This window comes from Cuculus canorus, chromosome 12, assembly GCF_017976375.1.
Source record: "Cuculus canorus isolate bCucCan1 chromosome 12, bCucCan1.pri, whole genome shotgun sequence".
NCBI classification, from domain to species: domain Eukaryota; kingdom Metazoa; phylum Chordata; class Aves; order Cuculiformes; family Cuculidae; genus Cuculus; species Cuculus canorus.
Window position 1 is genome coordinate 3,994,056 of NC_071412.1, and position 17,080 is coordinate 4,011,135.

The 17,080-nt window shown below is 37.1% G+C and overlaps 1 protein-coding gene across 5 annotated transcripts in view; it reads right to left on the reverse strand.

The window, feature by feature from the left end:
- Window positions 1-16,667, reverse strand: part of DMXL2 (Dmx like 2) — a 54,499-nt gene extending 37,832 nt beyond the window's left edge. For 3 of the 5 annotated variants that reach the window (XM_054077328.1, XM_054077326.1, XM_054077324.1), the window contains exons 1-8: window positions 16,446-16,667; window positions 8,017-8,142; window positions 6,257-6,328; window positions 5,474-5,552; window positions 4,681-4,831; window positions 3,678-3,744; window positions 1,677-1,852; window positions 815-998 (exon numbers count right to left, since the gene is read on the reverse strand). In XM_054077328.1, coding sequence (XP_053933303.1) covers window positions 815-998; window positions 1,677-1,852; window positions 3,678-3,744; window positions 4,681-4,831; window positions 5,474-5,552; window positions 6,257-6,328; window positions 8,017-8,142; window positions 16,446-16,532 — 942 coding nt within the window. In that variant the 5' untranslated portion in view covers window positions 16,533-16,667. The remainder of the gene's footprint in view (window positions 1-814; window positions 999-1,676; window positions 1,853-3,677; window positions 3,745-4,680; window positions 4,832-5,473; window positions 5,553-6,256; window positions 6,329-8,016; window positions 8,143-16,445) is intronic. The other 2 variants (XM_054077329.1, XM_054077325.1) reach the window with 1 other exon arrangement.
- Between the last annotated feature and the right edge of the window lie 413 nt (window positions 16,668-17,080).

Below are 17,080 nucleotides of genomic sequence, written 5' to 3' on the forward strand. Positions count from 1 at the left end.
GAGACATACTAAAAAACTGTCATGTAAAAATCCACACTTACATAAAGCCTAAAGCTTTTTAACTTCCTTCTACCTAAGAACTAAAGACTAATTTCAAAAAGACTATTTTAAATAGATTTCAAACAGAAATTAGTAACACTTATGTACATCAGTTCTGGTCAAAGAGAAAGCTCTTCTGTGAGTTCCTTTAATATCTTAATTCAACAGCCCAAAGCATACTTTGTTCCACTCTCCCTATCTGCTGAATGCTCATGATATGCAAGAAGTAAAAACTTGGTCTGATAGTCTACAAACGAGTGGTAGAGTGGGACTTTTTGTTTCATTTTCTTGTTTTTTTTATTGATAGGTTTCTCTTACTGTACACTTAATAGACTTGATATGACTGAGGCTAAAATTTAAAACCCCATAATACCACCTTTTGGAAACACAATTATCAAATAAATTAACTAAAAATTAAAGGAGTTTATTTACTGCTTCCACTTTTTTTATAATGACAAGACTTTCAGACCCAATCAGAATGAAACCATCACTTACTATTCCATAATAAACATTGTCTATTCCCTACACTATTAATCAGCTATAGAAAAAGCAAATTGAATTTTAAGAACATGGAGCTTGGATGCAGAGTTGCAAAGTCTCCAACTTCTTCAGTGTTAGCCAATAAACTTAAAAAACTGATACGAAGTAATTCAGACTATTCTGTTACGCTTATCAGAACTAGATCGTACACATCCTTAGAGTTCTACATCCTTTAAATATCTAACTTTTAAGAATCTTGAAATAAATAATTGCCAAAGTAAGTATTTACTTGTACCTCTAGTGCATGCTGTATTTTGTCCTTTTGCTTTCCAGACTGAGAGATGGTGCTGCTAATGCTGGAAGTGCTAGTTTCACAGATCTGCTCACCAAGAAGAGTATCTTCTGGTAACAACGTCTCTGCCCACAGCCGACAGATGCCATCAAGACATGATGTGAGTAACACATTACAGACCAAACCCCTAATGACAGACATATGAAGGTTACTACCCAACGTAAATAATTAGCTGTATAGACACAGCAGAAATTAGGGGAGCAGACAAGCATTTAATAGTCATTGCTTCATCCAAACTTCTGCCTCTCCCTTAACTAATGCTTTTATATCAGTAGTGATTTTTGGTATGCTGATAAACTGATAGATTATTGGCATGTGAACATGGAATAGTTATTATTGGATAAATGCAACAATTATTAAACTGCAGCTATGAAACTGCCTAAACTATCTGACTTGCTGGACTGTGTGAAGAATACCTGAATTTTATTAAATAATGAAAAGTTAAATTGACCATCTAACTAAACACCAGTGCATCTTACTAAATGCTAATAATTTAAACAATTATTTTATTTTCAATGCCATAGCACCATTTGGTGAAGACAAAGCTTTATATCCATGCTTCCTGGCATAACTTGAGAAGGCACTGAAGTTTGGACCATATTTTGGAATAGATCTCACCTGTTAACAAGGCTGTCACTATTGTACTAAGTAATCCAGAAGCTTACAGGAAGACGTTGATATGTTTTATTTCTTGAAAGTATAAACAGAAATCTAAACATGTTCTTGCTGGCCAAATTTTAAGTAGAGTGTTAAAAATACTTGGTCAGAGGCTTGCTTGTTTATTTTAGAAAGAAAACTTTCGAACCTGGGCATGTACTTGCTAATGTTACGCCATGAAAATCCTGTCACTGCTCGAGGATGCGCCAAATAAACAAATGAAAAGTTGACAACCCCTGAGCATTTTTTTTCTTCATTCTCTTGAGGCAGAAGAGATGACTTCCAACCGCTCATAGGATACCAAACCTTTAAAAGGCAGTCATCCTAGGTAAAGCAATAAAAAAAAATGTGGGGTCAGCTGGCTATATTTAAAAATGTCACAAAAAGAAAATCCCAAGTAACAAGGAAACTGCTGTTCTGGTATCTTTCATGAAAACTTGATCAGTTGTTTTTCAGATAACTTATTTCTGACACTACTTATTTACTTGATGCTTATCCTGGAATGAATTACAGGACTGAAGAAATATTCTGCTAGCAATGCTCCACTTCGGTAAGGAATTTTTCTTCCAGTCCAGTTGGCCCTCTATTTTCCTCTTGGTACTCTATGCATTTTTTGCATAGCACATATACACACTTAAATCCCATGTCCATTTCCCTGCAAAGATAGAAGCCAGAAATAGGCTGCCACTCACATTATCCTCCTAAGCTCTTTAACAGCCAGTTTCTCCACTGAGACAATTCATGCTGTTAGTCCTGTCAGTTCCCATGCACAGGAAACCTGACTTTCACTGAAAGCACTGTACCTACTGAGCACAGGCACACAATAGAGGAACAGATGCCTATTAAGACCTTCACCTCCAACAGCACAACCCATCCTGCCTTCCTGATTTGAATGCTTGGGCACCACCGAGGAAATGAATTGAAAGACTAACACAGCAATACTACAAATGCTGATAAGTGAGTCTGGAATATGATTATACTGATGTGTTACTAGTATGACAACAGTACATTGTACACAGCTGGATGCCACATTGCTGGATTTCGGGACTTGCTACTGGAGTGGAAATAGAGAATAAAGTAAATAAATGAATGAAATACAAACCTCTGATAGTGTAGATAAGAGATAGCATTTCCTGAAAAGCATCAATAAGTACAGTATCTGACCACATATTCTGCAAGAAGGAAGTCTGACAGGCAGCCCTGTTAAGAATTATGATCAAAGCTGTGTATCTCATGAAACAACTAATATAGAGATGTCCTACAGACAGAAAATGACTTCTGGAATCACCTGCCTTGTCTACTTAATCAAATTCTTAGCTATATAAAAGTATATAAATGGCAAACAGAAATACGGAATGAAGCAAATATTTTGATAATTTTCTAACCACAATGATTCTAAATGTAATATTAGATAAGGCGGCGTAAGAACATTTTTAGTCATAAAACAATGCAGCTCATTATTAAGTTGTCCTTTTTAGTAAGTGTAAAAAAAACAAAGATTCCTAGAATTCATCTCATTGTTCAAGTAGCATGAAGTACAAGCAATAAATGCCTACCTATCCAGACTTAAAAACCAAAGGGAATCGCTCAAATGGGAGGGTGACTTAAGAGAATAATTAACTGAAAACTTAGCTTGAATAGCAATATGACAAAAAATATGCCAAGCTGAAAAAGACGAACTGATAACTGATCCCGGAACTCATTAAATAGAAAATCTCTAATTTATCCACTGAGATGTACATGTTATACAAGCTTAAATACGCATGTGTTCTACTGTAATGATCCAATATTTATCCTCATTATTTCCAATAGAAGTAGAAAAATATCTTTATGCATATCTAGAACTTCATCTAAGTATACTTTACCTAAAATATATATGCATACACACACACACACACACAAGTCTGTATCTGTATTCCCAGGCTGATTCTCAAGTATTCAGTAAGAGCACACAGCTAAATCCAATTTCTTGTTGCTGAAATTCATGGAAGTACACAAAAATACAGGATTACATGACAGGATAATTTAACTTAGCTTAGACTACAATACAGTGTATGGTCCAGGACTACTCTATGTTAGTTATTTACTTTTGTCAAACAGAAGCAAAACATTGGAAACACTTATTTAGTTATTCCTTTTTTGTCCTTACCTTCCCAGCTGTTGCAAAGTATTCACCATCAGGAGACCATGACATTAAACGTACTGATACTGCAGTCCTAAAGAACATGAATAAAGTTTCATGTTGTAAGTAAAGTCTCTTTGTTCTATTGTATTATGCCATACGTATTCAGCTGATTAAGTATTACTGTTCATTATTTAAATGGAAATATACTAGTATTTTATATTTATTGCTTTAAGCTTATTTTAGAAATAGTAGAAGCATAAAAAGTATTTGCTACACTGAAATAAAATTTTTAGTGTTTTCAAGTTTTACAGAAAAACAGCCCATAAAATAAATGCTTTTAAGCGTGGCAAGTCTAGACTAGATCCAATGAGAAGACAGAAGTAAAGTTTGTCCCACTTGTTCCACTACTCCCAGTGAAGCCAAGGCAAACAGGAGGAAGAAACCAAAGTGAAGATCTAGATACTTTGTGATACTACTTGTTTGTGACTACAGGTTATGGGTCAAGTGTCTGAAAGCAAAGCAGCCTATACAGTTGTGGGCACAAAATCTAAAACCAGGTTCATGGACAGTTTCTTTCCAAGTCTGCATATGTATAGAAATGGCTGATCACAAAGCACTTCCATAACACAGACGTCAAATAGAACTGGGCAGAGTTTCATGACTCTCTTCTCAAGATTCAGGAAGCAGCTTTCATCTATATCAGCGTAGCATATCTGCCTGCTACAGCTCCTCTGTTCAGTCTCATCCAATATCTCAGCACCACTTTCAAAGATGAGAAAATGAGAAAATGGGGACTATTTTGATACATAGCCAGTGTACTCTAGGTAAGCCCTTGACTAGGTTATCTGGTGACAGGTCATTTCTTCAAGTGAGGAATTTTTACTTGCAGGAACTTACATTGTTTGAATTTTATAATGTTTTAAGCTGATTTTAAAGCACATTTAAAAATATGGTTTTGGAGAGAAGGTAGGGTTGATATATAAGGTGGCATTGCAATTTGTCTTAATATAAAAATAATCTCACTCACTTGCACTGCCAGACACATTTCCAGTCATTTAGAACTGGGAGAACTTTATCATCTTTGATCTGATTGTCAGGATCATCACCTTCTTCTAGAATGTCACTAGATGGAGGGGCCCACAATTGCAAAAAATCAGTTGCTGTCAGCAGCCGGTTACCTGAAAGTGAGTAATATCAATGCTGTGAAACCAAGGTGATGCATATATATTGAAAGATTAAGCCTACATCATATTTTGTTGACAATTATTCAAAACAGGTTGAGAACTCAATTTTATAAAGTCCATTTTAAATACGATACAGTATTCAATCATATTATATATCTGATTTTAATAAAAACATTTGAATTTATAATACCTTCTATGAAAGAACATCAAGGTTTTTTTGGTGACTTCAAACGATAAGTCATATTTACTAATGAATGTTGCAGATGCCAAGTAGCCATTCACATCTCAAATAAATAAACACTATTAGACATCTTATAAATACCTGTGTCCAGGTATGTTGAGGACTTTAATTGTGATAAAATTCTGTTTAAGTGGTTATTAGTGGCAATTTAAGTCAGTTAGCAACTTAATACTGTGATTCACAAACTAAGATCTTGGATGAGAGACTCAAACACTCATCACAGCATCTTCACAAATTCTAACTGTAGCCTCACATTTTAGGCAACTCTGCAGCAGTAGAACAGATAATCTGAAATTTCTATATTCATGTTCTCTATTTATTACAATAAAAATAAATTGTGTTCAAGTTCTCCTAATTACAAATGTTGAACAAATGCTTCTCAAATTTCACATTACCTTGAGGATCCCATGCCAGATTGTAAGTCATAGAACTGAGGAAGAATTGCCCAGTTTTAAGCCACTGACACTTTAGTTGCTGTAGTTTAAAAAGAGTGAAGGATTAATTCTCACATCAATAAAAAAATACAAAGGTATCTGTATTTCTTTCTTCCTCTACGAAATCTGTATTAAGCCTGTTGCAGAAATATCCAAGGACCTGGTGGTATATTGATGAATCTAGTTTTAATAAGTTCTTTAATTGTTTTATAAAAATTAAATGCATCACAGAGTAGCCTATGAACCAGATCTGGACCTGTCACACATCCAGATATATCTGTAGATAACTTTAAACTAGTTAGGTCACACATTTATAACAATGTAAGTGATGGCAGTATAGATGCAACAAAGACTATGAAACCTGCTTGAGAACTTAACGCTTAAGTGCTCAGCCATGGCTGTGGTGTTAAAATAAGTTTGGGTACACTTATACAAGTCTAAGTCATATTTCTGTACCACAGATCTGACTGCCACTTCACGTTAAACAAACACCAACGTATCACCTTGTCACTCCAGTATGAGATTCAAAAACAAGATGATGCTGTGAACTTAGGAAGATTGCAATCCCCAATCCATTTAATGCAGTGGAAGATTCTACCCATCCAACTTTATTATGGATGATGGAAAACGTTTATCTGTTAAGTCTTTTGTGTGCCAATGTAATATAATAATAACAACTGGCAGGCAGCCTATTGCATCTTCTAAGAACCTAAACCATATTACAATCATGAAATATATACTTACACAATTTCTTTTATGAGAATTTATACCAAGCGGTTCAAAAATGCAAACAGCATTTCCATATGATGCTGCAATCTGGAAAAAAACCCAAACAATAAGACTCAAAATGTAAGGGCAGGAGATAAGCGTAACCATACCTTAATATTCCAAAACAGCTAAAAAATTCCCACCTTTATGTGCCATTGTTCAAGAAAAGCAAAACTAATACAAATGCCATTAATGGTATTATATGCATACTTTCTAAAGGAAGTTGAGAAATACATACTTCTGAACAAGCCCATCTTTAACATTTTAACTCTAAGTAGAGAAGACTTCTTGTCCTGTGGGGTAAACATTGTCAATCAGATCTAACATATTCTTCTAGGGTAACTACTATTAATGTGTAAGGGAAAGCTGATGCCTTCATGACTTCTGCTCACATTCTGTCTACTTCACAGCTAACTGATAAATTAATTATCAGTGTTTGGATCTCTGTGTGTTCCCAGATTCCATTTTGTATTCCATTTGTGAATAATAATTACGAGAAACAAGAGGAGTAATTCTATTTTCAATAGCTGAATATGTTTTGAGGGAAGACAAATGGTAAACAGAAAAAAAAGTGAAGTACTTATACCACTAAACCCCTCAATTTCTTTCAGACCCTTATTGCACAGATGTCTCCATACACAAAATGTCCATTATTATGAGTTCATCTTGTCATGTTCCTAATACTTATATGCTTACGAGTACTTTTGACTAACTTCAAAACTCTTTTTTAATTCCTTAGAAAATTTTCAAAGAAAAACTGTTTAATTCTCATTCAGGATCTGGTTTCCTCAATACAGATCCGTATAAAAGTTTCGTGACGTTTATTATGAAATCTTATTTCCTCTTAGAGGGAAGGGAACGGGGGGAGGGTTGCAACAACACACTTCCAAAGAAAAGAACAGACCAATTTCAGAGTCCTGAATGCAGAATCACCAGGGGTTCATGGTGAATTTTCAGAGGCCACCTGTGCAGCTGGAATCTCTGTTCCAGTCCTACTGGACAGCACTACTGCAGTGCAGCAGCATTGCTGGCTAAACCTGCCCTGTTCCTAACCAGGGCTTTCTTGATACTGCAACCAGTTTTTAACTAGCTAACATTAGTAGGCAGTAACAACTAACAAAGTTTACTCAGTGCACTACCATAACTAACAGAAAGTAGTTTTCCCTCAGCAATCTAAACTGCCTCTTTAACATTGTTTAAGGATTAAAAATAAATCCACATAGCTAGTCCAGGGGCCATACAGTTATGATGGGTCGTACTGTAGCACTTCTAAACACATTAAGCATGCTTAAGTTTTTCTAAAAAATAAAGTGTTTCTAATTCATTACTTTGCAGGACACACAGACACGTGTGTGTATATATGAATGTATACCTGAATAATTTATCGATGTCTTCTTTAACTAAATTAAATTATGCAATTATGGAGACATGAAGGGTTTTATTACCATCCCAGTTCTGATACTACACTGTAATTATTATGTATTTCCACATTTTGGGAGAGGTGTTATTGCAGGTCCCAGAACGGAATAAAAAACATTGTCACAAGATGCCTCCTGCTTCCCCTTCCCCCACTCACTTTAAAAAATAATTAAGTAACACAAGAGGTGTTACTGAGAAAGTTACAGATCAGTAAAAATTGATCCTTGTCATGAAATTAACTCACTAATACCATTAATGTTACTGTTTAATTATTTCATTTAGACTATTCAATTTTATAAATTTATTAAAATCCTTACCCTGCCTTGTTGCTGGGAGCACTCCACACAACTGACCTGGATGTTTCCATGTTTAGCACCAGGAATAATTTGCACACATTCAAAGTCGTTTGCCAGAATAACAATGTCACAACCTGAGCCATAAGCCTGAAATATTTTTTAAAAGAAATACAATTAAAAAAGTTTTTAAAAGACATAACTGAATACTTATTAGATTGTTTTTGAAAGTACTGTGAAAAATCTCAATTGAAACAAGATGTTACTATGTTTAATCTCACCAATTGGTCCCACCAGCAGCATAAGCAACAAGTAAAAACAAAGTAGCAAAGGAGACCTTGAACGGGATAAATTACTTACTCTAGTACTTAGGCTCTCAGTCTACTTTCAGTTTTGGTATTTTTGTGGAGTTTTTTTAGGTTTTAGTTGGTTTTTTTTCTCACTCCCCTCCAATTCTTGTTGCCTCTTAGAGCAAGGCAGCCAACAGTTCACTATTCAGATGCACTTATTATTGATTTGCACATAAATTTCGTAAATATGTGTAGTGTGTGTGTGTGTGTGTGTGTTTTTAAGGCTATTAAGTGATTATTTTCAATAAGAATTAAATTTCTGGGCTTTTCTGAATTTTAAAAAGTACACATTACAATAACACTGTAAACAACCAAGCTTTGTCTTAGATATATTGTATCTTGTGCAATACACGATACACTCCAAATAAATTATTTAAGAATAAGTTATAGAACAAAGATAGCTTGCAATGCTTTCTATTGGAAGGATAAATATATACCTGTCTGCCAACCTTTCAGCTGTCTTAGTGTGCCAGAATATTCTAAAACATTTAATCCCTCCAGCTGATCTGTTCCACTAAACTCCCACATTCAGACACAGAAATCCCTTCCTAGCATCAATCTACCAATAAGCCTTTTAAAAGTAAACACTTATAGTTAAAAATCTCTTTCCTCAAACTAAATTTTCCACTGATTCCAATACAGTAGGAAGAACATTTACAAGAGCATGCAAGTTCTCAACAGTCAATTTCAGATGGTACAAAATTCCTTTGTCATTTTAATTTGTCTCCTGACTCTCACAATAATTTCCAAATTATTACTGAGTCCTCGCCCTCTCTTTGAGGTCAGTCAGTTTAGAGGCCACCCAATACTTTTGAGAAGTAATAGAAGACTATTTCTACACATTTACAGGAACAATGCCTGTTGATTGGCACACTAGGATAATGATGCAAGATAACCACTGGAATTAGAAGAGACAATTTAGGTCTCATGAACTTCTCTGTTTACTTGTGATGTGGGAAGGAGCAACAAGTGAGAAAATCTGAAGAAAATGTTTTAATTTAGTGAAAGTACAGTCACTGCTAAAATCAAGAAAAGAACAGCATTACAAAGAGCAGAGCAGAAATTCAGGCCTCCAAAATTAACACACCATAAAATTGTAGAAACAAAAATAAAATCTGTGTACAAAACAATTATCTGGAAGATTTCCAAGGTACCTCACAAAAATAAAGTGACACAATATTGTCTTACTACTGAAGCCCACAACAATTGCTTAGGGGAGCTCTGAGGATCTAATACTGGAGTTATTCACAACATAAACATGAGAGTGAAACAGAACAACTGCTAAAATGTTGTTAAGAAGATTATCTCTGTAACAGAATGTTCTAGCTCCTTGATGACTAGGCTATGTAATTATTAGACCCAGTCTGGAAGGGAATAAATTACTATTAAAATGGAATAGGATTATTTCCAGAAAGAAGAGAAAGAAAGATGAGATTCCGAGATAAGTTCTGGCATTGAACAGAAAGTGCTTTTTGTTTTGTTGTTCTCCTATTTCTGTTTTGTTGTTTTCCAGCAAGGTGGAACGCTGGACAGGCCAGCAAACGTTCACAAGTAGAAAGGAAAAAGATGGAGACCAGGATGTGAATGCCTATAAGCAGATAGTAAAATATAAGGAGGACTTCTTTTTCCGATAGTTCACTGGGAATTCTAATATTCACAAGCTATTGATCCTCCCACTGTTTACAATTCAAAGGGTGAGCAATTAAAAGAGCAAAGAATTGAGAGACTTGCCTTCATTTCAACAGTCTGCCTCTCAACTACTAGCACCAAAAGTACCAAAGTAATTATTTAAATTGTTATCTAATGCAGTAAAAAAGAGATACCAATCCACTTCAAACAGGACTTAATTCAGTTAGTCTATTTTTTTTTCCATTGTCAGTGTTGAAACTTGACTTGCAAATTTCAAACTAAAATTAAACATAGTTTATCACTAGTCACACCCGTTAGCAGGATAGGGATGTACGCCTCAGAAATAGTATAGAGAAAGGAAGACTTCTCAACTTTAATTTCCTTATGCTTACTATAGTTAAACATGCACATTTGTACGTGTGTGTATAGCTGATAATGAATGAAACAAAATATTTTATACTTGGGTATGTGTGTTGACTCTGTGAAGCAAAAAATACTTAGCTTGCGTCTTCCTTTCTAGATGTTCAAGTTTCTCTTTTTTCCTGTTTCCTATCTGTGTTTCTTATAGAAACAAAGGAATATTTCTCTGTGTAACTATACTATTTAGCGTATTTTTATGAAGTTAAATAAAAAGATGGTTGTGAATTAAAAGAGTCACAGTAGAAGAAAATATTTTTATTAAAGAATCATCAAGATGCAGAGATCTCTTCCCTAAATGAAATCTTATTACTGTCACCCATATCCTTCCTACACTTTGCCTGCGTTTGGCACTGCACCAATAAGTGACTCAGCACACCGATGTGTCCTATGCCAACAGAGAGCATTTAGTCCATTAGAGACCTTAGTTGGAACACATTCCCAGCAGCATGGTATCAGCCTTCAGCACTAGTTTCTTTCAGCAACTTCAGTTTCTTTCTCTTGGTTTGGGGGTAATTTTCTCAGTGTAGATATTTATTCTGAAAATGTTTCTCATTTCTTGAAAGTATATGTATAAAAAAGTACATTTATCTTAAATTTAATTTATGAAGTACATTTATTATAACTCCACCGTTCAGAAAACGTGTCGCCTCATTCTAAACCAAGTGTTCACTTTTTCACATTTATAGTCTCCAAATTTCCCAAACCAGAAAAGGTCAATATACTTTCCTGTGCTGAAAGATATTTTCACACTCCACATCATAGGTCTAAAACCAAATTTTCCATTCGATCACTTTTAAGAGGCTTTTCTAATACACTCGATATATTTATATGTTTATACTTAAACAGAACACATTTCTATTAAATCCTCTTCTCATTTTGTCATTTCAGTCCTTAAGCTGGTAATGAAGTACTTGCACCCTACATTTGGAAAGAATAGGGAAGTGTCATAACATGTATCATCAGTAGTTCCTTCTTAAGGATTCAGCTGACATCATCTTCGGAGAGATCATTCATGCCACCACACCTGCCAGAATAACAGTGACCACAATATTTGTGGTAACAGACTGACAATCTGCATAACTGATAAAATGAATGGAAAATTGGTAACCCATACAAAAAGGAATGATGGAAAATAAGGTGCTGAGATACTGTAATGGATGAAAGCAGCCCAGAGGTCTTCGATAAAAAGAATTATAAGCGGTCACTGAATGAAGCAAGTGCAGCAAAAGCTGCCTACATGGAGTATCTGCCCACCTCCACTTCTAGCGTCACTGATAACTTCAAAGAGAAAATTAAATGGAGTTGCAAAACCACCAGAACGCAAGGATGACTTGCAGGATCCATAAGCAAGCAATAAACTGTAGTTTGCCAATGTCTGCTCTAACTGTCAAGATCTAGCACCACCAAAATGAACAATGACAAAGCTCTAATTGAATGCAGGAGCACCAGACAGAAATAGGACATTCTGTCCCCACTCTAAGAGTTTATGCTATATCCTCAATTTTCAGAGAATATGAAAGCAGTATCCACATCTGTCTTTTTCAGCTGTCCATATTTTCCTCTTCGGTTCTCTAACTTTAATGTTGAACACTGGGACTACCAGACAGGGAAACAATATTCCTTCACATTCTCATCTTGCTGCTTCTTTATGTAAATATTTTTCTCTGTATTGAAAACAAACAAAAAAATAAAAATTCTTCTCTTTCTGTAACCTGCAACTATCTACAAGTCTGGCAGAAGTGAAATAGACTGAGTTCTCTAGCTTTGGTGTGTACTATTAGGGGCACAGAGGCATTACAAGATGGTAAATTATGTGGAAGAAATAAAATCAGCCCATAGTGGTATTGAAACCTGAATTAATGCCGGTATTTGCCTAATGGTACTCCTCCAGTATAACAAAATCCATCCTTAAGTTTTGGGCTATGGACAGTAAAAATGTAAGAAGCAGAAATTCCTCCACCTTCCTATTAGTGATGAAGACACTCAAATTCTGAAGCATTTAAAAACTCACATCAATGTACACAACGTCTACACTTCCCCCCTCCCCTAGGTAAGTACTAGTACGATTACATACACTTAATGCCAACTACCAAAATAACTGAAAAAAAATAAAAAATCCAACTGACTACTAGCCTGCGGCCTGTAGAACAGGCTTTCCTGAACTGACATTCATAACAAATTCATGATTAAACACTTCAAAATATGCTTAGAGCTTCAGAGAAAAAAGAACGTAGCAGGGATTCAGATCTTTAGCACCGAATTCACATATATAGATAACATGAAAGTAATAAATGAGAGGGATTTGAAAATAAGGGTTTTAATAAGTAATTGTTCAAGATGGATGAGGCAGAACTCTATGCAGCAGAGGAAACGTATCCTCAGTTGCTGTACCTGGTGAACATAATGGTGTGGATGAAGATTTTGCTATTTTCAATGATGTAATAGAAGTTTACATGGGTGTGGGAGGCTTCTGTCTCAAACTGCTTCTGAAAGTTGTTTTACATAGTTCCACACCAAGTGTCAGCAGTGGCATGGCAGATGCCAAGAAGCTTGTCCTTTTAAAAAATGACAAGCAATAAATTAATTTTTTTTTCACTTCTATCAGAAAAGTTCTCATGCGCAGATATTCCTAAAACCTCATATTAATTTTTTTCATTAATAATGCTTAGAGTTTCATAGTTTGTGCACTTAGCAAGACCTCTTAAAGAAGGAAATATTCATTATCTAGGCAGAGCTTGGAATTTTTATACTTAAAGAATCTGGCCTTTAGGTAATTGACACATCTATGGATTTTTAATTTTTTTAAACCCAGACTGACCTTAGAAACAGCTACAATCTGTTTAGAGTTTCAAGGGGGGAAAAAAGAACCCTGGGCTTAGACAAGGGGCAGAATTCATATAAACAGAATCAGAACAGCTCATCAACATTATTTGAAATCACCTTATTCCACATCATGGAATCCCTTTCAGAGTTAGGGTCAGTGACTGAAATTGGCTCAACATAAAACAGGCTGCTTAGCAATAAAAGCTAAGTAAAATCAACCATGGTACAAAAACTGCAGCTTACTGCCTTTAAAAACATTAGCTGCCAGTTAGACTGTGAGGTTCAATAACACACCCTTCGTCTGTCTAGGCAGAGTGTGTGTTGTAAGGCCCTTCTGTTTAATGCTCAACTCTGACCTTCTGTAAACTCATTTGTGAAACACAGTTAACAATATTTGCTGAAATGAGAATATGAAGCAATGAGAACTTGAACAGCACATAGAATTATTGCTAGAAATGACGAAATCAGAACTTCTGCCATTTAGTACTTAAATCCTCTTCTTATTCAGTGTCTTGTTTGGAGTTCAAACAAAAGGAGGCTGAAGAGAAAGCCTGATAGAAAGCAGCATTATGAAGCTATTTTGCTTCAGACCATTTCTCCCGTGTATTATGCCCTCGGTTAGACTGGGTGCAATACAGCTACAACATCCACAAGCCAGTTTGTTTACCAAACATGTCTGTGCTTCATCCCTTATTTTGGAAAAGCTAGATATATGTCGTGATTGCTGGAGGCAGATGTGGGAGCACAGGGAGAAAAGAACACTGTGAATTGCAGATAAAGGATGCACAGAATCTTTATTGCTGGCCTAGAGCAACTGCCTGATCCCAGCTTGATTTCTCTGGATTTGTTTTGCTTCATGGAGTCACTAATACTTGTTTTTTAGCTGGTAAAGAAAAATTAATGGCAAAATTATTTCTTTTACCTTTCTTATTTTCAGAATAATTACGTGACTTTCACCAAAGCTCAAGAAAAGTACAGTTGAGGCAGAACATGTTGTTATTTTAGCTCTAGCAACACTGACTTGGAAATTAAAAGCCTGACTTTATCCCCAGCAAGAAATCACGTAAAGAAGCCAAGAGCAACCATAAAGGAAAGGAAGGATAAAGAAGAACTTGAGAACTCCAGTGTCCTAATCGGGTCAGAAGAAAATGTGTTCCTTCACTCAGAATCCTAAGACAGCTGGAGTTGGGCATCTAAAGTGAGTTCACCCTAAGAGGACATTTGTTCTTCTCTTTCTTCTTCAAGAAAACAAAAGGGAAATGGCTCCAAATATATTAACTAGTGAATGCATATATACACGTACCCAAGCCATTACTCTACTGTTGAGTGATTCATTTCTGCGTACAAAAAAGCCACATTTTCAAGTCTCTATCATGAATCAGTTGTAGCAATTTCGAACTAGTTCTCACTCAGTTTAAATAAATGCCCTAACATCAACCAAAACATAAGCAAGCAGATGCACACACAAACGATGCCTCCTCTGCCACAGTCTAACTCCATATGGATTCAATATAGTACAGCACACACTATGCAAATCTCTACTAACCTCTTGTCTTTTACTGCTCTTTTTCTGTTGTATTCTAAAGCTGACAGGTATTGGGTCTGAAGAGCATGTTTACAGAATCAGGCTGTCACCAATACAGATGATTTCTTGCCTAAACTGCAAAGCCTGCTTCAGGATCTAAGTTAAAGTTGATTCCAAATGGCTTAATGGTTTGGGTGGAGAGGCCTATGTGAGTACTGTGTTACTGATGCTGACCAACAAAGTTCAGGATTAGGCACTGTCAGAAGTGCCACCTGCAGCAGATGGTAGACTACGATGCTATGAATAGTCACACAGGTCACTAATTTCTTAAGAATGTTGACAGAAGACCTTGAACTGTTGGCAAGCAGATGTATTTAAGGCTACATTTTATTACAGGATCAAGGCCTAGAACAGCAGGAAAGAATATAAAGAATACAAAGAATGGAGAAAAAAAAGAAAAAGAAAGTTACAACCATGAAAGTCCAGAAGATACCTTTATTAAAATGTACTTATCTCTTTAGTTTCTTCTTTACTGTATCATAAAAAAATGGAGGCAGAAGGCAGAAGAGACAGTGAAGTCTGTTACAAGAAGTTCCACAGTTAACATTCTACCAAATGATTTTGCATTTTTTTGTAAATCACGACTTTTGTTCTTGGAAAATTCTTATATAAACCATAATATAAATAATTATTCCTTTTTTATTGTATCAAAACTGTTAGGAGAATTAGCATAAAGTTGTCTTTTACAGTATGTATTGATTGACTCAGGAAATTGTCACCGTAAAGAGAAACACATTAGAATGTTAGTAAACATGTTAGAATGTTAGTAAACAACAACTTACGCAAATATCAAAAGTAACAGAGGTCCCTTTAATAGCAGTAGGGCTGCACAGCAGCAGAACAAGGAAAATAAAGACAGACATCGCACCTTTTATTTCTAAAGGCCTTCAAGCATTCTTTACTTAGAAGTAAAGAATTCTTTACTTAGAAATCTGTGATAACCTAAAGCAAGCTTTAAATGTTTGGCAAGTCTGCTGACAGTTACCTAAGACTAAAAATGATGCTCTATCTCTCAGCTTGGAATCGGTTTGTGCCTGGAATTATAGCTTGTAAATGTCAACACAAAATCTAACAAGACAATTTATTCCCAAATAATAACATACCGATTAGATGATACCGTGCAAAACACTGCAGAAGCTGATCACTCATTAAAATCAGAGCAGTGTACCATAAGCTTAGAAAGTGGAAATTGACATTAGAATTGGCAAATACAGGCTGCAGGGGACAGAACAGATCTGTTACATAAATAACGGGACTCTTGAAATTTACCAGTGTGTAATTCAGTTCTTTTATCCTCTGGTTTAAGGACTGTATTCGACCAATTTGGGTTTTAACAACCACTGTAATGGAAGCCAAACGCTCCCCAATAGCGGGAGGACTTCCTAAGAAGCCCAGGGCCAGCGAAGCCAGGGGCGACACGACACAAGTCCAGTGACACAGAATACGAGCCCAGGGCCGCAGAATATTTTCTCTTCACAGAGAATCATACGCAAAACGAAAAGACTCCCTCTCCCCCGTCGCAGTGGGGGAGGCTGCGGGGTGGGGGAGTCCCTGAGGCCATCCCGGCCCTCCCCATCGCCGCCGCCGCAGGTCGATCCCAGCCCTTGGGCCTGCAACTCCCCCTCCCCCCCCACACCTCCAATTACCGTGAAGGGGATGTCTTCCACGCTGCCCACCGAGTAGCAGTTATCCCCGGGGTTGACAGCCCCGGTGAGCACCTGATGGAGATGCATCTCCCCACCGCCTCCTCGCTGCTCTCCCGCGGGCGGCCCCGAAGAGGCCCCGAGACCCGGATGGCTCCACGGGCGCCCCCCGCGAGACCGGGGCGGAAGGGGGGGGAGGCGGCGGGAAGGGAGGAGGGAGCGAGTGGTGGCAGCGCAAGCGCCGGGCAGCGCCTGTGTCAGGTGAGGCGTCCGCAGGCCACGCCCACCACCGCGAGCGCGCGCCCGCGAACCACACCCACCGCTGTGCGCGCGCCCGCGGGGTATATAAAACGCGGAGGGGGCGGGGCAAGGGGCCAGAGCTTGGAGTGCTCGGTGCGCGGCGGGCGTGAGGTGTGAAATTGATTGATTGATTGATTGATTGATTGATTGATTGATTGAGGACGGGAGGGAGGGATGTGTTTGGCTGGTGCCTCGAGGTGAGACGGGAGCGGGTAGGAGGAAGGACATAAGGTTAGGCGGAGGGGGGGGGGGGGGGGGCGTTATCTCTGCATTGAGAGCGGAGGGGGTGTAGTATCACCAGGTTGAAAAAGACCTCTTAGATTATCGAGTCCAACCAT